We start from the raw sequence: 24,606 nt of genomic DNA, 5'->3' as shown, positions 1-24,606 counted from the left end.
ATTTCTAAGAATAGTAAACAGATTCATACAAAATTGACATAGTATCTATAAATAAAGAACAAAGAATTACACAATGTCGAATTCTAAAAACAGCACAGAATGTAATAAGAAAAAAGCTACAGTTCTAGAAGAGCCACAAACAGCAGTAAACAAAAAAGAAGATGCATCAGCGCGACCTATGTGTAAATTAGATTCGTGTGGTTGTTTAAATCTCCAGGATATTCTATTAATATTTGATAGTCCTTTAAGTCAAGAACGAGCATGGGCATTGTGCTATCAGATAGCTAATGGTTTATTACGCTTAACGGAAAATAAGTTCTATGAGATATCAGAACTCTCGCAAATTATACTTCACAAAGATGGAGATATTTGGCTTGAAAACTTAGCAGGTGACCGTTTTATTCTAGAATTCAGAAGTAATCATGTAAACTTGTTTTAGTTTAGAAATTATAAACTATTATTATAATATTATTAGAATATTATAATATTATAATATTAAATTATTGACAAGATAACTTATATTACAGGCTCTAAACCACCTCTTGTTTCGGAAGAGAAGGTAAATGTATAACTTATAATAAAATTTAAATAATAAATCAATAAGAAGTTACGTGTAGCAACAAATTTGATAAATTTAAACAAATGTTTCGACATTTGTTATTAACATAAGGTTATTATCAATGTTAACATTTCTCGTGCAGGTGGTATTTTCGTTAGGCATGGCAATTTTTAAAGCCTTGGACTTTGGTTCTAATGCAGGAGAGGAAATATCATTATTACCAGACCTAGAAGCTCTTATTACATCAATGACAAACTGTAATCGAGGTAAACAAATTTCTTATATGCTCTACTTTCCTTAGTAATGTCTAATTACGTTTTATGAATAAAAATTAATAAATAATCAATAAATAATAAATAAATAAATAATTAAAACTAGTCTTTATTTTAAGTAGAACTAAGATATATACTATTTGATTATATCATTAGTTTATGAAGGTGATGTGGAAGAACGTCTACAAGAAACTGACGATGAAGGTATTGAGCGAGATTCTGGTGATACTGATGCAGAGGATTATATGATGCCGAAACCTACCGAATCATACACAGATAGTCCTACATGTACCTTGAAGACTATTCTTCAAGTAAATTTATATTTGTTAAATTTTAATGTTTAATGTGTTGCTTAAGTTGATACGATTTACAGTCTGGTAAAACAATTAATAATCAAAAAAAGCAAGGTAAAATCGAAGATGGTCAAAATTTTGAGTAATTAAATTAATTTGGTAAACGTAATAAATATAATTTTTTCTTTTAATTTCTTACTTATGACAAATTGGGTACAATCATTAACTTATTAAAGGACACTACAAAGATTCTGCTTATATTTCAGATATGTGCAAGACATGCTCAAAGTTTGCACGAAAATGCTGATAATTATTATCGAAATATAATACAAGCGTTTGTAGAAGAGGCCCTTAATCTCTCTCAATTTCTGGAGAGAGTAGTCGTCAACAAACAATCACAAGATTTGTTTGATCCAAATAATGTAGATCGTAGCTCAACTTCATTGCAGAACATTAATACAGTGGATTTCAATGATTGGGTAAGTTCTTCTGATAATGAATAAAAAAATATACTGTACAATGGTGTTTCATGTTTTTATGAAAAAGCTATTGATTTACAAATTATTGAAATATATGTGATAGATAAAAAAACGCATATTAAATCTTGTATTTTAAATAATTTAATAACTTTCTTATCACATGTTTAAAAAAAATAGATATAGAAACAATATGTAAATAATATATTGTTTCTAATAATTGTGTATAATTTTACAAATGAAATTGTTAATTAGCATTTATTTTTATAGACGGACATTAGAATTTGGAGAGCTATACAAGTACGTTCGTATCAATAAAATAACAATTATTTGTTTTACTATTGCATTATTAAGTTTAACTTGAATTAGTATACATCTCGTTTAAAATTAGTGAAATGAATTTAATATAAATTGAGCATGAATGCATGTAGCATGATAGTTTATATAAGTAGAACAAATAAAATTTTATATCAATGAAACTGAAATTTCATTTACTTTTTAAAAACATGGTTGATTATGCAAAAGAAGAATTATTGATACTAGTCCAATTTTATTAGAAATAATAGTCTAATTATTAGAATAACTCTAATGATTAGAAATAATAAATATACATGGTTTACGTACGTCTGTCGAGGTGAGTTGCTCTTTGCTCATTCAGGTGAATTTAAGATTTTCATAAGTTAATGGTTTTTGAATTAGAATCCACTATAGTTTTGGCAACCTGTGAGTGACTCTACCTTGGCTGATTGCTAAACCAATATAGATTAAGAATATGTTAGATTTCTGATGAGGACTCTAAAGAGAGTTGAAACGTTCAAGAATTTAGAATAAAGAAGACACCTGCACAATGGAGTAAAGAGTATTTTTTATATTTTAACAATTTACGTACCCCCTTCCGCGCTGATTCTCATTATCCTCGAATGTTGTTGTTATTTTAATAAATATGTTAGATAAGAATAGATATATGCATTTGAGTGAGACAAAACGACAATGTTAGAAACGAATTAAAGATATCAGTATTATCAATATGTTTAATCTGAAATTGAAACAAATTTGTATTATTGATATCAATCAAGTTCGGCCATCGCTTCAGCATTTCCTTAAGTCAAGACATAGTTAAGTGCACATGTATCTGGCGAATATTAAGTCTGTTTTCTCAAAAATACTTGTATAAAAAAATTTTATTTTCCGTTTTCGTCTTATTTCATTTAGAATGCTCACTCAATTGCTGTACCATCAGTTACAGACCACTCTGTGTAATAACACATACGCATGCGCGCGTGCACTACATACGTACTGTAGATTTTATAAGTATATAATATTTTTTAATGATAATATCGGAGTGCTTTTTTTAAATGTTTTGTCAGGCTAGGTTTTGGGTTCAAGTTATTAGCGAGTTGAGGCGAGGAGTGAAATTGAAGAAAGTAGAAGCTAATTTGGATTCTCGCATGTCTTCGCGTGAAGAAAGAAGTCTCCCAGACTATAAGCTGACACCCTATGAGAGTTTGATGGATGATATCAGGGCAAGACGGTATCGCCTCAGGAAAACCCCACCTACGTCGTCACGAAAGGATGCGCATGCCATTATTCTCGAATTTATTCGAAGCCGACCATCTTTAAAAAAGGCAAGATATATGATTGCGTGCATAAAATCCGAGAAAAATTTAAAAAGGGATCTACATTTTTGTATTCAGTGCTAATTATATCTGTTTAATTATCAATTTAAAATAATACGTTATGTGATTTTTATCTAGCATTAGGAATGTGTATAGATGGGTACTTTTGAGGACTTTTAAGGTATGTATACATGGTGACACGAATGCCTACTGAATGGTATTTTCGTTTGCAGTGAGTTTGAACCAAATTCGGGTAAGATTAATGACGTCACATACTCTACTTTGATTTTTGATTAGACGAAATCACGGTACTTTCGGATTAAAATCGAGTTCAAATTCACATGCATCTTCGTGTTTTAAATTATTTATGTATTAAATCATGTATGTACAACTTTGAAAGTTTTCAAAAATATCCATCTGTATAATAGAGTTATATTATATAAAATATAGTAAAATTATCAATTATATCTAATAAGATGACATTGCTGCCCAAGCAGAACAAGTCATGATAATGTTAAAATGATATTAAAATGAATCGGAAATAATTGAAAAATAATTTTTAATGATCATTTTGAAGTCATTTTGACATCATTTTGATATCATAGTAACTTGTTGATCTGCTTAGGTTGAATGTATATTTTATCAAATAGCACAATAAAATATATTGAGGATTTCACGGTTTAACTCGTTTCTGTATTTTTCTTGAACATACATCTTTACGTCGATTTGTGCATACAATGGCTTTAAAGTGCTCTGAGTACACACTAGTTCTGCCAATGAAAAACGCTATTATTTTCAGTTTTGAAACGCAATGTTAACACAATTAGAGCGGTAATTTTACAAATTAAATTGCCAAGTAATTTTAATAATATTAATACTCATAGGTATTTTAGAAGATATTAATAATATGATGCTGATAAGCTTCAAACATGTAAATAATTTTATTGCGAAAAATATTACATCGGTCAGGTATCGAACTCGGATCTCTCGCTTTTCGAGCAAGCACAATTAGATCACGGAGGTCTCAGTAATATATTTTTTGCAATGACCAATATATGTAGAGAAAATAATTATACTTTATTATATACAGGCTTCGGAGAGACGATTACGACCATTACAAAAGGAAAGTACTCTGAGAGAATTACTAATGGAAAGCATAAAAAAGCCTCCAAAGCCTCTAAGATCTTCTGGTTCAAGACAAAATGCTTCTAAGATTGAAGAAATATCAATTTGTAAGTTTACATATCTTATATATTTGTAGATAATAGCGCTGTTATAACAATAAAAATAACTACTTTTTTAAGTTTTACATTGCGTTGGAATTATACATTTATAATGCGACTCATAAGATATAAAAAAATTATAATATAAGAGTGCGCGTTCCTCGAAAAAAATTGTACCAAATTATAAAGTAAAACTCAAGTGACACTATCATTATTAATTGATATTATTAATTTAAATATAAACTAGTAAGTAATATTATTTATTTGTATTGTCATTCGTATGAAAGATTTGATATTAACAACAGCGTATAGTCCGGCGTCGCCCAGAGTCACGCGGAGTCGCTCGGCGTCATCGTCGACGCCCGGCTTCATCATTATCATCGTCATCATTATCGTTGTCGTTGATATCAAATCTTTTATACAAATGACGATACACACAAAAAGATACATATCACTTAGGTTTTATTGTATTTAAATTAATAATGTAAATTAATAAAGATAGTAAACCACTTGGATATTTATTTTTCTGTTTGGTACAGTAGTATAAAAACAGTATAAACACTTGAATTTTACTTTTTAATTTGGTACAAGTTTTTTTTTTCGAGAAGCACATACCCTTAGCACCCTTTTTAACCATTTAAAAAAATGGTAAGTTTGTACTGATATATTGCTTTTTGTAGTTTTAAAAGTTTTCTCACATAAACAGCATATATACATTTTTGTATAACCTTACATGAATATATTATGAGTGCGTTCCGAGTTATTCATGAAGCGCAATGTACCCTATGTGTAGTATTCATAGAATGTGATTTGGTTTATGAAATTTATGTTCCTTTCATGATTAAATAATATTTGTAATTTTAAACTAATTAAAAATTATAAACGGGCATTTAGGAGTTAAGCGTGGAAAATTATTGCGCACAATTTTTAAAATAATTTATTACAAACATTCATAAGTCAATAATATGTTTTGTCTCACTTTTTAAGCCTTCTACAGATCACAGTAATTAATAAAATTAACTTACCAATGTGTAGAGATGAGTGTCTTTCAATATTCAGCAATGATCAAAGATCGCTCACAACCAGTTGGATGACCGCGTGATAAATCTCCTAGGATGCGTTAGAGATTTATCGTTTTTAGTAAGCTACGTATAAAATAATTTTGGAATGAGAATTTTTTTGTCATTGAAAGTAACTGCTCATTGGGGATTCTAAAGTCGTCTGTATTAATTAAATCATATAATTTTTGTATAACAATTACTTTTTTCTTCTTTTATCGATTCGAAAATCCTTTTCCAGGATTAAAGTATATATATTAATACGTGTTTGTGAGGTAGAGTTATGCCGGGAACGTAAAAAAATTCGAAACTGAGATCTTTATCATTTCTTAGTCCAATATGGCGCTCTAGAACTGTCACATCGTGACAACATTTGCTTCGTATAAAAGCTGTGCAATTTGTGCTTACGAAATAGTAGTCCGCAGACTAGTAGTTTGCACAAAGAAGCAACGTGAAGTTCTTACAATTGGACTTACAATTACATGCACCCATTATGTTATTTTTATTACAATGTGTGTGTTCATTATAAAATCAGGTATGTTTTATAAGTTACATAAGATGTGTAACTATGAAAATATCAATGATATATCTGCTTATCAAAATCTAATTGGAGTCTCTAAACAGTTTACATTAAATTGTTTCAAAGATATTAAATAATTTCATGTATATCTCTCTGTCTCTCTTTCTTTAATCAAATATCAGCTACGCTTTGATATGTGATTGTTGAATTTTTTTTCGTAAATATAAAATCTTCATTGGAATTCTTCTGAAATTAGTTATATTAGCACGATATGTGTTATCTCAGAAGTTATCAAGTGATTAAAAATGTTTACACGTTTAAGATATTTTTAACTAAAACGGTATTTCGATTTTTTATGATATAACTTTATCTTCTATATATCTGTTAATATTTTTATATTTTTCTTCTGTTTGATTTTCCTTTGCTCTTTGGATAATACATGTAATAAACAATTGCGCGTTTAAGTGTTTATTATTTATTATGAATTTCTGTTTTACTTATTTTATAAAACTTTACTGTAATATTTATTAAATTTTGTTAAATTTATTGTACAAATTATATTTTGTTATATATATATATATGTATATACATTCTGTATCACATGAGCATGCGCGAGTATGCGCATGTGCATCATGGGTGCGAAAATGTATGCTAATAAAAATAGATTTTAAGTGTTTTGAGTTCATTTCTAAACATTCAATTTTTAATATACTTGCTTACGAATTGTATTGAAATTAAAAACTTAACATTGAATCACACTTTACAATATGGTAGGATAAATCATGATTTGGAGTGCTATGGGCGCAGAATATAGCAGATAGAAAAAAGAGAGAGAGAGAGAGAGAGAGAGAGAGAGAGCGAGAGAGAGAGAGAGAGAGAAATGGAGGAGACACGATGTAGGCGCGATCAATAACTGAAAGCGTGCGAAGGAGGACTGACGTTGCTTGAAACGTCATAGTAGCATGCCAGTCTAGTTGGATGTGAGCCGTTTCTCTCGAATTCTATTCTATACCAGTAATTATTGTTAGTATTTAACATAGTCATTCTCGAAAGATATATTAATTCTTGTTAGAATTAAAAAAATTCCTGGGGCAACAATCGATTGATATCATTGGTGTGTCTTCCAGTGTGAATAATTTTGTGAAGGACTTTCAAGTTTAGGAGAATTATTGTGATTTGAGAAGTGTGAACAGTTATTTGCTTTATTGCTCACAAAATGTGTATATTGTGTTTATAAAAAAATTGAAAGGGTAAAAAAAAATAATATGTATAAAAATTTGTTACATGCAATTTAAAGGAAAGTATAAGTCTTATTTTTATTTATAACTCGTGAAAATTTATTAAAATATTGAATTGGTTAATTCTAGAAATAACTCTTATAATCTCTCTGGATTAAAGTTAATCAAAACACAGGACATTTCTTGCAGATAAAAATTGGGCTAATAATTATTAGACGCGAAAAGATTAAAAAACGTGGAGGAATGGCTCGAGCTTTGTAATTTTATATTTATATCTGAAATGTAAATATAAAAATCTAGAAAAAAATTAGATAAAAAATATCAGTAACAAACGAAAAGTTAAGCAGCCTAAGTATTTATGTATATAAGAATCAAAATTTCGCTTAATTTAATGATTTAAACATTTAAAAGTTGTAATAAATTTTAGAATTTGTGGATTAAAAAAGATATCTAGAATATTTAGAAATATTAAAAAAACCCAATCATTTTTTTGTATTTTTCCTATGCACTGTTGCATCAACATATTGATCAGTATGTCTGCTACTTTATAAACGTAATGTCTACTAGGGAAGGCATTACATTTATAAAATGTGATCAATCGATCAATTTTACAAACATAATCGATTATAAATATAATACCTACTAGAAAAGGTATTACAAAATAACTTGACATATTGACCAATATGTTGACGCAACACGCTGTACATATGTGTAGAATATTGTAGAATGATTTCATTAGGATTGTGTCTAAATTAAACGGTTATTACTTCACAACAAGTAATCCGAACAAAACAAAACGCGATTTTGTCAGGGAAACGTGTCAATTTCATTTGAGCCGTTGTATAAACTAGTTTATGAATGTCAGCATGAGAGTGTATTATCCATCGAAAAGTGTTTCTCATGAGTATTTCTACAATAAAGACAAAAAATATAAAGATGCATATCGTAGATTCCGTAGAGTAAATAGATTAAAAAAAATTTCAAGTAAAGATACACTTATAAGGGAAGTAATTTAAATTCGCTTTTTATGAAACTTTGTGTGATTTTAATAATATTTTGTATACATAATTTTTACAGTTATCTTCATTAAACAAACGATTTTTTTCGATTATACTTACTCAGTAGGGATTAACTTTAAAATTTTAAATGACTATTTTTTTTATATTTATTTTTCTGTTAAATTGTGTATGCGTGTACATTAAAAGAGAAATAAAAAATATATTAATATTAAATATATTGAAATATATATTTAATATAACGTACTATATGTATAGCATATATTATACTGTCGCGGGTACAGAGGTTGCAACACTTTTCTTCGATGGTTTTCAAAACATACAAAAATTTTCAGAGTGCGGTCCGCTATCTGTAGATGCATGTAACGAGCGATTATGATAGTTGTTGAAGTGATACGGAATCAAAGTATACAAGATGAAATCAAGAAATGTATCTTTAACGAAAAATACTTAGGATATCAATTGGATACAGCAAGATTAATTAGGTAAAATAAGAAAGTAAGCCTAATGGACAATTTTGTCTAATAAATTAACATTTTCCATGCGTTAAAAATTATTATAAGATAACATGATAAAATAACATACATAATATACAGTAAAATTTATATTGTATAATTATATATTCTATATAAATAATATAAATGTATATAAATTATATATGTATTATATAATTAGATATAATTGAATAATATATAATAATTTTTTAATGCAAAATTTAATGTGACTGTTCTGAATAGTTCTTTAATTTTCAGGACTTTTCCGCAAATATTTAAAAACGGTTATTCGGCTCAACTTTCACTCTGATTTGTAGTCTTCCCATACGAGGGGAATACCAAGCAATCTTCCTGTCTCACAGTACAATGTTTGGATAACATAACTAAAATATTACGATTAACATAAAGTGCAATACTAAAGTGTAATTATTTTATTAATATATAATTTATAGATAACAATATACACGAGGATTGTGAAACAGAAAATCTTAACTTGTATATAGGAAGGTTGTAAATCAAGGTGGAATTCAGTCAAATAGCTGTTTCTACATATTATCTGCAGGAAAGATTTAAATAAAAAAAGCTATTCAGAACAATCCCGTTAAATTTTACATAGGTTATTATAATTTACAAATGTTATTATACATATATTACATAATTATATCCAAGTATATAATACATGTATAGGTGATTCTAAAAAAATTAGAATTTGATTTTGGTCCACACACTTTTTTATTGAATTTATAAGATGTAATAAAGGCTTAAAATATTCTCCATAAGACATGTTAGTTTTGTCAAAAAAGCAGCAAGACAAATAAATAATAAAATGATAATAAAATGATAATAAAAATTTTAAAAAGTACTGTAAACGACAATATTGTGATAATATCATGTAATAATATGTCTATATATAAATACAATAGATATTTAATATTAAATTTTTTATTAGTCCACACTGAGTAAAAATCTTTTAGTTCCCTAATATTTTTTGACAGGGAAGACCAGGGAACTAAGACCAAGGAAATTGAGAATTTTAAGATTAAATGTGAATAATTCTAAACTGAATATTTCGTTCTAATATTAAAAAGTAAATTAAATATTAAGATTATAAAAATATCAAATTGATATTAAAATAATAGACTATTCGAGCCAACGCATAGTGGAATAAATTTGCTGAAAAAGTTGCCAAAATTCATAAAGTATAATATTTCAATCATGGTGGAATATGATATTAGGATATTTTTGAGGTCGCTGATTTCGAATCCGATCTCAAATTTTGAAAATTAAAAATGGCGAGACCAATATGGCGGACCAAAATGCAAAAAGTAGTCATATATTAATATCGACTTGTATCTTTAAGTTTTTTGGCTTGCTGAAAACGAATTTGTGTTCAAAATTACAAAATTTAAAATGGCAGATCCAACATTCATGCATCTGCACGCCTGTAGTTAGCCTATGGGTTCGTTTATATTTATCAAAGTCTACCATATGAAGATTATAGTGCGATTTTAGATTTCATGGGATGCTTGTTTTATGTGAATCCTCGTTCCTCTCACAAATCGGGATACTTGTTTTATATGAGTTTTTTCGTCTCTTATAAATCAGTGCCTGTTTCATGTGAGGCCCTTCGCCTCTCACAGTTCGCTGCGTTTTCTTACGGGAATGCACGTCGCGTAGTTATGAAAAAGTAAATTATTTTTTTTGCGCACCAGTAAATTTTTATCGCTTTTCTGCGGTGCTAATTGGATCTCTTTTTGCGCTTATTTCGCGACTGTCATTGCGGAATTAGCAAATAACAATTTATATTATAGAAACTTATCAACGAAATTTATTTTTAAAAAGTAAAGAAATAAAAAGGTAAACATCGTGCGCAAAACTCGCATCTGTGATGTCTAATAAATAAAAAAAAATGGTACATAATTCAAATCTAACTAATGGAAAATAATAATTCTAACATAACTTTCTATACATTTAAATATTCTTATGGAAAGTAGTGTAATAGAGAAAATAATAATTATAAACTAACAACTCTAACGAGATCTATTACACTACTTTTTTAAGGTTTCATTTTGCTCTAGCTTCTTAAAAAACTATTTGCTGATAATTACATCAGTTATAAGTAGCACTGAAGTCACTGATTTATTTTTAAAGAATAACATTACTCAACAAAAAATGGAAAACACTTCAAAATTACACAATCTTTATCCAAACTTGATGAAAAATCATCACAGATAAAAAAAAGTAAAAAAGCATTTTAAAGCTTGAAACTTTAACATGCTTTTGGCCATTTTTTTTTAAATTGTTTTCTTTATAGTTTTATATCTTCACAAAAATCACATATTATGTTCCTCAAAATTAAAAGACATATATACATATATATGTATATATATCTCAGGAATTAATCCTGAAAAATAAACTTATATACATACATTTTATATTGTTATATTTTATTTCTCTTTTAGGTAACGTAAGCGGTGAATCTCATATGATAGTCCTCGGGGAGGTACCACCTTCGCAACCAGATCAAGAGCAGGAGTCTGCACAGGATGTTGCGGCACAATGGTTGCAGTCGGAAGATCAGAGAACGTTGGCAACTGGCGAGAGCATTCTGGCAGCAGCGAGTCAAAGGAGACAAGATGTACCGCCGGTACCACAGCCACGGCAAAGGATTGCTAAGGAAAGATCCAACATCAGGATCTTACCTTTCAATAGGAATCGTAAGTCGCGTAGAAGGCGCATTACAGTCTCAGGTAATCATCTCATTCATCTCATTATCATACAGTGGGCATAAATATTTGTAAAGCGATTCATTTCAAAATATAATCTGATACAACTATATTTATCATCAAATATTAAAAATAAGTAAAATAATAAGTATAAACTCAACAAAATTAAAATTCAATGATTACGAAAATAAGAACTGTGCTATAAATACAAGTGCTTATGTTAATATATTTATGTATTAAAAACAATATTATAAATAAACATTTCGGCCTTACATTAGGGGGTCTATTCTGTAATTCTTAACGACTGTAACGATATCGTTAAGAGTTGCAGAATAGGCCCCTTACAATTAGTTATTTTCAATGAGAAAGAAAATAAAACTGATAAATATATAAATGAATGATACAAAAGAAAATTAAAATTATAATTATAATTGTTAATGATATATAAAACGCAGTCGTTTGCAAGCAAAAGTATAAAAAAAAATTGATTGTATGCACAAAAAATCCAAATCTATTTACATAGTTATCCATATAATGAGGATTGTAAAAAAGAGTAGTTATTCGAAACAGGAGAAGATTTTGCTTCCGATTACGATTTTAAAGAAATCGTAAAAATGCATTATCTCGATGGATTGAAATAAATCCGTGGACGGAAATGTGAAAACTAAAAAAACCAATCTCCGAAGGAACTGTCTTTTTGTCACGTTTGGTACACGACAGATAATCTCAGATCTCCAAAAACTCGGAAATACTTCAGAAGTGAAACGGAAATTAGCAATGTGTATAATTGCAGGAATGGTGTAAAGCTCTCAAGATTAGGCTGTGAGAGAGTCCATCTCTACAGATAGCTTCGAATCCGTTACGCAACATTGTCGCCACTACATTACTCAACTCAACATTCTTCCAATAGAATTTCTTATTGCTATAAATTTCTAGATAGTAAGCACTCACGCTCGCAGGATAATTGACATATTCCGCAAATCTAAATATTACTACAGTAGTTTAACTATGGTGTATGGCTATGATGTTAAACAGATAGTTCGTCATGTATGTGTATATTTCTTTAACTTTTGTGTGGAACATAGGGCCTCTATTGAGTTTCAGTAATAATTTTTTCCGGAATTAGGTTGTTAGCCTAAAGTCCAACCCCCAGCTTGGAAGATTCATACATATATCCATTGATATGTGGGACCTACAGTTTAACGTCGAATTCGAACGGCGCTGATAATCAAAGATTTCTTAATCACCAGGTGGAGTTATTTTCGGCTCCTTAAACGCAAAAAATCGCGTATGTGGACGCATATTTTGTACATATCTACTAACAACTGTCGATGTAGACGTATACAGAATATGAGTCCAGGTGAGACTGAACCCGGATTTACAGATCGCGAGTCAATCGCATCGAGTGGCAAGCTACTCAACACCTCCATAGCTCATTATAGATATTGAGCATATCCTAGGTACTATATGACTCGAGAAATGGAATAAAAGCAGTGGTACAATACATGATCATAATAGCGAACTTTGAACAGCTATAGTACTCAAAGGACTTATTTTACAAAGTTGTGCATATGGAACTTTTTATTCTTTTGATGCTCTACAATCCTAGCTATGTCTCAATGTTTAGTCGGGGCCCAAACTGGGCATAGTCCTTTGTCTTATTATTTTTTTCCATTTGTCATATTTTTTCATCTCATTACATAACATATAAATAATTTTAATGCATTTTGATATGATTAGTATTAATCTGTATTTAATTATCATATTGAGAATACATTTGACTTTTCAGATATAGCACAGAACGGAGAGGATATCAATAAACGCGAATTGTTGCCGAAACCATCTGGAAGAAATTTGGATGTTGCTAAACAAACTAAGAAAGTGATACCTGTTGACTTCGATTTGAAGGTCCACCTTTCATATTTATTAGTATAGCATATAGGTGTTGTAAGAAATATTTTATAAAGATTGTAAAATAGGCGAAACACAGAAGTATCCAAGAGAGATAGTTATAACTCAGTAATAGTGTGGTTGTTAGAAAAGGACCTAAATTTGAATTATAGTGGTGTTCAGGAGCGCCCTAATACTTTTGACGTAGTCTATAATAGATATCAAATTTCTGTCTTTATCATTTATATTCTTCTGTCCTTGATTTAAAATTTTAATGAGCTGTATCCAAAAGTTATTTATGATATTCTTGGGGCTTTTACGGGTGCTTTTTATATAAAGATTATGCGTTTCGTGGGTTTTCTCCGTGTCCAGATCCATTTTTGGAATGCCAATCCAAGAATGGCATTTCAAGAATAGATCTGGACACGGAGAAAACCCGCGAAACGCATAATCTTTATATAATTATTTATAATATTATCGGCATATTAGATCTTCTTTATAGAATAACTTCTTTGAAATGAGAGAGAGAAAGAGAGGGGGGGGGAGGGGGAGAGAGAGAGAGTTTGTGCGTGTATTATGTAAATCAGAATAACCCTATGTCCTTAAGGCACGGTTGCACCAACGTTACTTTGACTTTAAGCAAGGCTTTAAAACTCTCTATCTCTTCCTTTCTTTCAGTTTTAAAGAGAGAAAGTGAGAGTTTTAAGCCTCACTTAAAATCAAAGTAACGTTGATGCAATCGGGCCTAAGACAGTTGTTAGTGTCGCAACGAGTGCCTCTCATCAATGCTCGTGTCAGACAGTGAGTGCGCCGCGTCTGCTTACCCCCTGTACGCAGTCCGTGTGTGTGTGTAATTCACTAACTTTATCTTTTAATACCTCAAAAAGTAAGCGTCGGATAAAAGTTTTCGTAGAGAAATCTTCTCAGAATTCAAGAACACGTCTTTACAAGGACACGGGGCTGTTCTGAATCACCCTGTATATCTGCGTGCCGTGTTTCCGTTACAAGCGCTGAATCTATGAAAGGATTTCGAATTTCGTTCTAAAATTTTAGAAACATATTCTTGAAGAGTTGTACTACTGATTTATAAAATAAAAAAAATCGATCTTTTTTTATCCTATAAACCAGGCATCCCCCTTCAATATTGAAAATGGAAATGATTATTGATCAGAAACGTTTTCAATGTTATATATATCTGGTTAAATTTAGCAAAACTTTATTATATTACATTTTACTGTTTAATTCATAATATCTTATAACGCACATATTTTTTAAATAGTTGGATGCAGAAGATGATGATGATGATTATGAGGATGATTACAACGAGGAGAATTTTATGGAGACAAGGTTCGAGGAAGAAGATGAAATCTGCAATTATTGGCAACTTAAAGATAATTTTGGTTCTAAAAAAGGAGTCCGCAACGGACATAAAGATCATGACCATGCGAGAGATGACGATGAGGAAGGATCTGCTAATCCATGGCGAAAAACTGGCGGACTTCGTCTAACCAGGAACGAATACCACCGATTCTGTGATGCTCAATTAGAATGTAATTATTATAAATAATCTTTGAACTTTCTCTTATTTTGTTAATCATATAATTATTGATCATAATTGGCGCATGTATATATTTACTTTATCTGTTTACTGTTATTTGTTTTAATTTTTCCTCTAATATTTCTGTTAAATGCAATTACGTATACAAGCTATATATTGTAACATATGATCGATTTTAGAGATGAATTTTTTAAACTTGTATAATATTTACTTTTTCGTAAAAAATTTTAATATTCTCTTCACAATTTTTTTAATAACTCTACGACAGAGTTCAACTTTTTTTTGTATCGCGAGTGTGAATAATTATTAGAAATGTGCGAATTATTCAAACACGAATCGAATAAAGCAATTAGACTCAATTCGCTTCGAATTTGAATCGCTATGATTCAATCTTATTATACTTAAAATGAAATAGATTTATAAGATAAAGTGAAATAGATTAATATTTGAACTGAATTATATATTTGAAGTTTGTTGGGTATTGGTACGCAAAGTAATCAAGTAAAATTTCTTTTTACTCCTTTAATCCTTACATCCAAAAATCAATAGAATGTTTCGACTCTTTTTGGAGTCCTCCTCAGTTAATACATAAATTAATAAAATCTCCTGATTGTCAGATGTGAATCACCATCAAATTCATAGATTTGATGTTATAAAAATTTATATTATAAAAATTATATTATAAAAATTAATAGAAAGTAAATAAAGTCTATTTAATCTTTCTTAAAGAAAATTTGCTTAAATTTATTAATAAAATTTTGGTGAAGAAATTTCCAGTCAGTGTTCCAGTCAAATATAAATTGACAAAAATTGAATTTAATTAGATATAAAACGATTTAAAGATTCAATTTGACTTTTGATTGCTTTATGTTGATTCTTATTTTATTTTTAAATCTCTTTATCCTATTGCAGCTTATGATCTAGCGACGCAATGTCCTTCCCGGAGGGCATCTGCAAGAAGACACGCTGCAAAATGCACTGTACCACAAATGTCATTCACGGGAACGACATCCCTACCACAATCAAGACCACATAGTCGGCAACATGCTGGCCTTAAAGATTTGGTGTTAAGTCAAGGTCCAAGTCCCAACATTAGCCTGAATCCTAGCCCGAATTATAGTCCACAACCACGAACATCGAGACAAGCGCAACTGGCACACGCAGTTGCACATGAGAATAAGAACGACAAAGCCCCGGATGATGAGTGGGACGATATTGATAAGGTACAAAAAATATATATATTACTCTTATTCTTTTTTTAATCCTTTTTTTAAAATTTGGATGCAACCAATAATCTACAAATGCTCCGAATTTAATAGTATAGATATGTTACATACTTTTTATATAGTGATTTTATTTTGATCTTTGTATATATAATAGGATGTCCACTGGATCATCTCTCGTGAGTAAGTGAAGCGGACTAAACTGAGTCTAAAAGTCCCGTACTACATATTTTGCAATTTTCACAATAGTTTGATGAGAAATTAATTCTTAAAGATCTCCCAATAAGCGACATATTCATCATGTCTACTGCCTTTAAAGATAGAAGCTATGCTATCATATGATACGGCTGCCCTGAAGGATAATAAATCCGCACATATGCGAATCACTTTACCAGTGTCTAAAAATTCGTTAATGTTATCCACAATTATTTCTACAAATAGACTAAACTCGATTTTATGAAACCTTTATTCTACGTTTGTACACGCGTCTTTCCGTTTGAAAATCTTCGAATGTATTAGTAGCACGAAGAAAGATCATAGCTGTCCAGAATTTAGAAAATGTAGAATATGGATGTAGCGTAGATGTATGTTTGCTATCGTGATAAATATTTAGATGGTGCTGGCTCCCTCCATCTGAATATTTACTTATATTAATTATATGACATGGAAACGTAGAAAACAAAATCATATGTAGATACATTCAAATGTAATTACATTTTGCAGAAAGGGACGTTAGGAGACATGCTATTGGACGAAAGGCTGTCATTAACGTTGGATGAGATTGTACATATTCGTAGTGTCCTTACAAAAGCTGAGTTAGAATCTCTTCCCGTAGAAGGGCGCGTAAAAGAGGATGTGGAAAAAAGACGTGTTTGTTTTCTTTGTCTGAAAACGCGTTTTGGTCTACTGGGTCCTTGGGGACAACGTTGCCGCTTATGCAAGAGGACTGTCTGTGTGAAATGTTATTCAAAAGTTAGTATAAGATTTTTTACATTTATATATAACTACTATAAGAAGGGTATAAATTTTTAAGGCCCGTTTTCCATTATCTAGTTAACTTATGATTAGGCTTAATCTGATTTTATCCAATAGACTTCATTTATGATGATGTCATTGATACATCACTATATATACTACTACATCAATATCTTACTCACGCATGCCACACATATACATAAATTTTTGTATAACAATAGCATTTTAATTAGACATCTAAGTCTAATTCTGAAAACTCCGCATTGTTTCTTCATGCGAACTACTAGTCTGTGAACTACTAGTTCGTAAGAATCTGCACACCTCTCTCTCTCTCTCTCTCTCTCTCTCTCTCTCTCTCTCTCTCTCTCTCTCATACAAAGTAAATGTCACGACTATAAAGCGCCATATTAGACTAAGAAGTAAAGATCTCAATTTTGAAATTTGACGTTCTCGGCATAAACTTCACCTCACAGACACGTGTTCATCCGTATACTTTAATTCTGGAAAAGGATTTTCGAATCAGTAAAAGAGGAAAAAAGTAATTGTACAAAAATATTCTAGATGCGGATACCAACGGAGCAGTTTGCCCGAGTGCCGGTTGTGTTGCTCTCTCCTGGATTATTATTGTCACCTACGGAAACAGAGAACGAGAGCAGCAAGAATTCTTGGCTAGGTAACACAGGAGCGGTCGGCTCGGCACCGGCTTCCCCCGCGTCTAGACGAAAAGATTCTGCGTTGCGTAGCGGCACGCCTACTTCGACGCCGACGATGACACCTATATCCACACTAACACCTACGTCAACACCTTCTCATGTACGTCGAGACGTGGAAGTTCAAGGATTAGAAAAAAGGTTAAGACAATAATATATTTGAATAACAATCAATATGAAATTTAAGCTTTATGAAATAAGGAGAGCACGGTAATCATAAAACTAAATATTATTCACATCGTATACTACAATATAAATTTTTAAAAATATAGATTCACTCGTGTAATGTAATGGAAAAACTATATGAGAAAATCAGTCAATCAAGCTGAATATGGGAGATATAGATAAAAGTTAATACATTTATTATGTATAACTAAAAAAATAACGTTTCGAGACCACAGGACTTTCTTTAGCATAGGATTTGATGTAATTAATATAAAACGCAATTTGTTGAAATAGATTTCGATATCAATTATTGAGTCTCTGGCTTAAATGTATGATATGTCATTGTTGTAACGATTGGTCATCGGATCTTCGTTGTTAAGCGAATATCAGGATACAATCGTAATCAAAAAATTTAATACTGAAATCAGAGACATCCATACAGAACATCTTAGTACTTAGTACTATTTAAATTGAAAGTGGATGGATCTAGTTTCGCATGAAAAGTCATGGATCTCTAGGCAGAGGGTGAGGTGGGGTGGACTTTGCTTCACGTGGAAAGTTGAATACCTTCCGAAGCGAAGTCCACCCTATTTCTCCCTTGCCAAAGGGCGTACGACTTTCCACGCGAAGCAAGGTCTACCCACCTCCCTCCTGTGCAGGAAAAATACTTCTGAAATATGTACCTTATGTTCAAAAATTGCTATTCATAAAAATTGTTTTGTTCATAACTTTTTAATAAATTAAATCAATAAGGAAAAAAATCCTTTGAAGAGCCGATGCTGTTGCAATCACGTTTTATTGTATAAAATAATTTAAATTTTCAATTATTAATGAATTAATCAATCGGCTCTTCAAAGGTTTTTTTTTTCCTTATTGATTTAATTCATTAGAGCCTATAGAATTTTTATAGTTTTTAATGAATAACGCTTTGATAGAAAAGGTCAATAACCGTGATCTTGTTGAGGATCAAGGTTAAGGTCAGTTGGAGGTCATTTGGGGCTGGCTGCGTAAAGAGAAAGTTTTACCAAAAACTTAAAAAACCTACGTCTCATTACATCTTCTCTGTCATAGCCCTTACTGAAGAAAAATAATTCTCTCTTTCATATTTATTTTGTTTGAATAACTTTAATGCTTTGCGTAGATGTTACAAAGGTGGCGGCAGTCCTGCCGCTCTTTCAACTACGAAGACATTCTCCACCTCGAGCGGACCGAGTGCGGAGCAGCGTATGGCGGCGGAACGGTTACGTGGCGTCGCCGTTGTCGTCTGTCACGACTGTCGTATCATGGTCATCCAGATAATCAAGAGCTCAAGAACGACACGTGCAACGATACGCAACAATGTCATTTCTCGCCTTACTTTGAACCTCTCTCCTGCCTATATTTAATTATTATCGCCTTTTAATAACATTTACATCATCGCATTATTTTTTCCTACTGTTTTTTCCAAATATTATCAGGATTTCGCGTTTTATTATATGCATATTATACAATGGGAACAATCGATACCATTCAACGCAATTTGAAAAACGGATGAAAGGAAATTCATACGGATGCAAAGTAGGACATTTGTTCTCTCGTTACACTGATTTTTGTTACAAGATAGTAATGATGTATGAATTTTCCATTTATGAAGATGTATTTATAAAACATGATAGTATGAATTCTTCAAGCCATATATATAAAATATTACATATATTACGTATTAAAACATTTGTGTTCTAAGCTAAAGAAAGCTCTTTCCTTATTTAAAATAATGAATATTTTAGATCAGAAAAAAGGAGAAATGAGAAAAAGAGAAGAAAGAGGCACTCAACATTGTATGATTGTTTCTACAAGATACTGATGTCGTTATTGTCTCTGTAAAACATACGCGTACTATGATAACCATTTCAGTTCATATGAATCAGTACAACCTAACCTAACGGATGCTTATGCTTTGTACTTGTAAGTATTATCATATCATTGTAAGTGTTACGTATCTTTATTTTATTTAAAACACTTTAATAAACTAAGATTAATAGATCTAATCATCTTAGATCTTCGAAATTGGTTCCATGGAATATGAATTATTTTTACATTTTGATATTTTTTTTAATGTAAGAATTCTAACTACATAAGTTTATTTTACAATAATTTTATGTATATATTTTACTACAGAATATCTGTGATTTTTGCACATGGTAGTGTTTCACAGGCATTTCTACATATCGCTCAGAATCTAAAACCCGCAAAACTAAAAACAATCCCGACATGTTAAAGTTTCAAAGATTTAAGAATCTGTGAATCTTAGTTAATTATTTTTTTGATGCAACAATTGAAAGCGTTCTCTATAAAATAGAATTTATATTGTCTATTCTCTATTAGATAAAAGCACAAAGTAAATTCCACAATTAAATATTTTATCGCTTATTTTATATTTTATTACGCATGTTTATATTTTACATAAGTAACGAATTTAATACGTATCATTTATATATATATATATATATATTTAATGCCAAAATGAAACATTGCTACGTTTACGACATATCTATTTGTCATAATAATATTAATTCAAAATATTCAAATGTAAAAAATTGTATTATTGTCAAATTATTATACTTTTTCATGTATATAAATTCTTATTTTTTATTATTTATATTAATTTACTGAAATATGAAGTACTAAAGAAGAAAGGAAAACTAAAATATTCAAATAATTAAAAATAAAAGGTCGTATATAAATCATAAAAGGTCGTATCGTAGCATCGCAAGAGTCGTAAGTATATTGTACGACTTTAAAATTGACGCATCGGATTGATTGATGCAACAAGTTTATCTGCGACAGCTACGATACGACGAATGTAGATTAGGCTTAAAGATTAAAAGTTACCAAAAAATTCGTGAATTTTCCAAAAATTTACCAAAAATGAATTTCATTGAATCTCTTAGTAACTTTTACTCTTTACATAATCACGTATTGTGAAAACAGGCCTTAAAAATATAAATATCGGAGATCACGCTAAAATTTAGAAGTTTAAATATTATATTAAGAACGTAAAACTAAAGAAAGAATTTCAAAATATAGAGATTCAAGGATTTATAAACTAAAACAAATTAAATAGACTAAAAAATAGATAGTTTAAAACTAAATGGATAATTTAAAAATCTGATGAATCTAAGATATTGAGAAAAATTTGAAAGTGTTCAAGAATAACACAAATTCAAAACAAATTCGAGAATAAAAGTTCAAGTAATCTGTTTACGAAACATTTTACAAAACCGATTTTTTTATTTTATTTTCTAATTTTAATAGTTCTAAGAGCATTCTAAAGACAATTAAATTAGTAATATTGTAAATAGCACCAACATACAGACGATTTATGTTTGACATGACTAGATCAATATCTCACGCATGCCACACACACATAAATTTTCGTATAACGTTTTAAGTAGATGTCTTCAATTTTAAGAGTTCCACATTGCTTCTTCGTGCAAACTATTATAGTCTGTGGACTACTATTTTTAAAGCTGTCACGTCGTGACAATATTTGCTTTGTATAAAAGCTATGCAGTCTGTACTTACGAAATAGTAGTCCACAAACTAGTAGTTTGCACGAAAAAACGTAGAGTTTATAAAATTGGACCTAGACGTCTAATTAAAACGTTATATATTATTATACGAAAATTTATGTGAATGCATGAAATATTGATGTAGTAGTATGTAGTGATGTGTCAATGACACGTAAATCGTCTGTGTAAGTGCTATTTACGACATGACTAATCGTCTTTATGATTCCCTGAATGTTACAAATTTCAATCCTGTATATCACATTTGTGGCTACAAATTCAATACGTAGAAAGTAAATTCTTGGATCTCTAATTTTTTGCTTTAACATATCCTTAAATTTCAAGAAATTTGATACAATTTAAATCATTCAGAAATCTATGATATTTATTTTTATTATACATATTTATATATGTATAAAAAAAGTTTCATATATAATTATATAAAATTATATAAAGTTATATAAAATTATATATAATTATATATAATTATATATAAAATATGTCCATACATATAACTTTTTTTTTCAGGTAATATTACTTTAATACCATGAAATATAGATATTGATTATTACTAATATTTTTTGCACTTTATCAATCATTGTTTTTCATAATTTTTTAAAATAAACATTCATTCTTTCTATAACAGTAGATTCTTAATGTATGTGTAATATATCTAGGGGTCGAGATAAATTCATTAGAAACATTCATGATTATATCTCATAATCTTTGGCTATTTTTTCAATTACTTACATTGCAAATAAACATTGCAGATTTACAGATAAAAGCAAGAGCATGTTTTTATTTAATGTAATATACAAAACTGAATGAACAAAAATTAGAATATTGTTGGTCATCTTAGAGATGAAGGCAGAACCGAACAAAGTCGAAGATTTATAAAAAAAAAAGATGAATAATGGATACATCATGTGGTCTATTGTTTTAAAGTCTCTTTTTATAAAATATTACTGTGTTGATTTTTCATAAATAGCATGTTCAATTGTATTAAGAAGTTAACTATATGCCTAAGAAATATACAAGATATTCTAAAATACATGTATCACAGTAGTTTTATTTCTAAGAAAATATAGAAAGGGAGAACGGGATTTTGAAAGATAAATTGATATCATTTTTAATTAATATCACAACTCTCATTTGAAATCTATTTAAATATTTCTTTTACATTTTCCTTAAAATATGATAATACTTTTATAACATTAAATTATATTTGTATGTAACATATATTGTTTATATTAAATTAAGTAAACCTCAGATTCATAATTGACATGCAACACTAATCGGAAGTACGAATATGGACTAACGTTTTTCAATTAATAAAAAGATAAAGAAATTTTACATTTTTTAGAATACCTTGCATATAACAAATAATTACAAATTGTAATTATTTATTAACAATATTCTGTAAGAGATAGAATAAAGACAAATATTATAGAAAAAGAGCAGATGCGAAAATTATCAACACGTTTTATTGTAACATCTTCATGTCAGTGAATAATTAAATAAATTTAATAGAAGCTTTAAACAAGAAACGAAAGAAGAAGGTAAATATACAATTTAAGTGTGTGTCTTAATGAGGGTCTAAGAAACATTAATTGATTATACTCAATGTGTGTTATTAGTCAAATATTTAATAGAATTGAGATTGATGATCGAATATTAATTATTGTATAAAATGAATTGCGATTATATATAGTTCTAAAATAAATTAATTTATTGTACCGCGTTGCTATGCAAACACATACAAACGTTTAGGAATATGTATGAAAATTGTTATTTGAATTATGTTAATTGTATATATTGTAAATGACTCTTTTTTGTTGAAAAAAACATTTCACAACGACATTACTTATTTTAAATTTCTTTAAATGCAAACAAATAATGCTGTGACAGTAGTGACTATTATTAAATGAATGTATATAAACGAGCGAAAATCGATTGTGAAGATCTTGATCGTGATCATGATTATGATCTCTATAACATGGTACAAAGTACAAAAAGGTGACGAATTATGAAATTTTGTTATTAATAATTCCAAAATGTTTCATTGTTAAAGCTGATAAGTAATATTTAAAAAGTCACAGAGTTAAAATTACATAAAATGCCGAAGTACTGAGAGAGATTACATATCTCTTTTATTATTACTTTTCTTGTAAAAAATATTTTACTTTACCTTTTGAATTTTTTTCTTTTCTGTTTATGGAACTAATTGTAAGAATCCCTTCTTCTTATAAATTGTATTCCCAACGCATTTTTAAAAGATTTTTAAATACTTTTTAGAAATTTGGTTGATTTGATTTTTCTATTCGTAAAAATTCAGATATTTAAAATTTTTTAATTTTTATTTTCTCTCTACAAACTATATAAATCTTTAGATCTTTAAATGTATACTTTCTGAAAAAAGAAAAAAATTATGAAACATTTAAATATTCCAGAAATGTAAACTAACATGTAATATTCTGCGTAAAATATAATAGAATTTTTATAACAACATAATTCGTTACAAGCTACAGTGTTTCCATTTATGCGTTTAAATGAGCAAATTAGTCTTATTAGATAAAATGTATTCTGCTTCATTTTGTTGTTATCCATAGAAATGTAAATTTGCGATTTTAATCGACTATAGTAATGTAAGTAGTTAAATGATACACAAAATCGAACAAAAAGCTAGAAAATAAGAAATAAATATATATTCAAAATGTTAATTACGTTACACTTTTATTATTAGCATTTCCTTTTATTTCATTTTTTCTGTTTTTAATATCGTTATGTTATTTCGAAATTTATAACAAGTAATGATTATTTCTTTTTTGCAAAAGAATATTTATCTGTAATTATTTTATTTATCTGTCATATTACACAAGAGATAAATTTAATATTTTGTGCAATCTTATCTCACAACACAGGGACATCCCGTTTGAAGAATGCCCATTTAGTGTTAATTTCATGTCCTGATTATGTCCATGAGGAAAAGATGCCCAAAGGACAATCTTTAGGCATCCATTATCCCGGTCTGGGACGGATATACAAT

At 29.4% G+C, this 24,606-nt stretch overlaps 1 protein-coding gene across 4 annotated transcripts; it reads left to right on the top strand.

The window, feature by feature from the left end:
* spir (spire type actin nucleation factor) lies at positions 1–20,400 on the top strand. Of its 4 annotated transcripts, XM_018518373.1 has the most exons (17): positions 74–389; positions 528–559; positions 702–825; positions 988–1,142; positions 1,391–1,603; positions 1,871–1,900; positions 2,968–3,225; positions 4,307–4,448; positions 11,228–11,515; positions 13,281–13,399; positions 14,661–14,931; positions 15,852–16,162; positions 16,886–17,134; positions 17,699–17,988; positions 19,154–19,569; positions 19,779–19,956; positions 20,170–20,400. In XM_018518373.1, exons 1-15 carry the CDS (start codon positions 74–76, stop codon positions 19,395–19,397), a joined length of 3,042 nt encoding a protein of 1,013 aa, XP_018373875.1. In that variant the 3' UTR covers positions 19,398–19,569; positions 19,779–19,956; positions 20,170–20,400. The 4 variants fall into 4 exon arrangements, with proteins under 4 accessions (XP_018373874.1, XP_018373875.1, XP_018373878.1 ...); XM_018518372.1 differs by having other exon boundaries at positions 1–389; positions 19,154–19,956; XM_018518376.1 differs by having other exon boundaries at positions 11,228–11,482; positions 19,154–19,956.
* The last annotated feature ends 4,206 nt before the right edge of the window (positions 20,401–24,606 follow it).

The sequence above is a fragment of the Trachymyrmex cornetzi genome, unplaced genomic scaffold, assembly GCF_001594075.2.
Source record: "Trachymyrmex cornetzi isolate Tcor2-1 unplaced genomic scaffold, Tcor1.1 scaffold748, whole genome shotgun sequence".
Lineage (NCBI taxonomy): Eukaryota > Metazoa > Arthropoda > Insecta > Hymenoptera > Formicidae > Trachymyrmex > Trachymyrmex cornetzi.
This window is presented reverse-complemented; position numbering and strand designations above follow the sequence as displayed.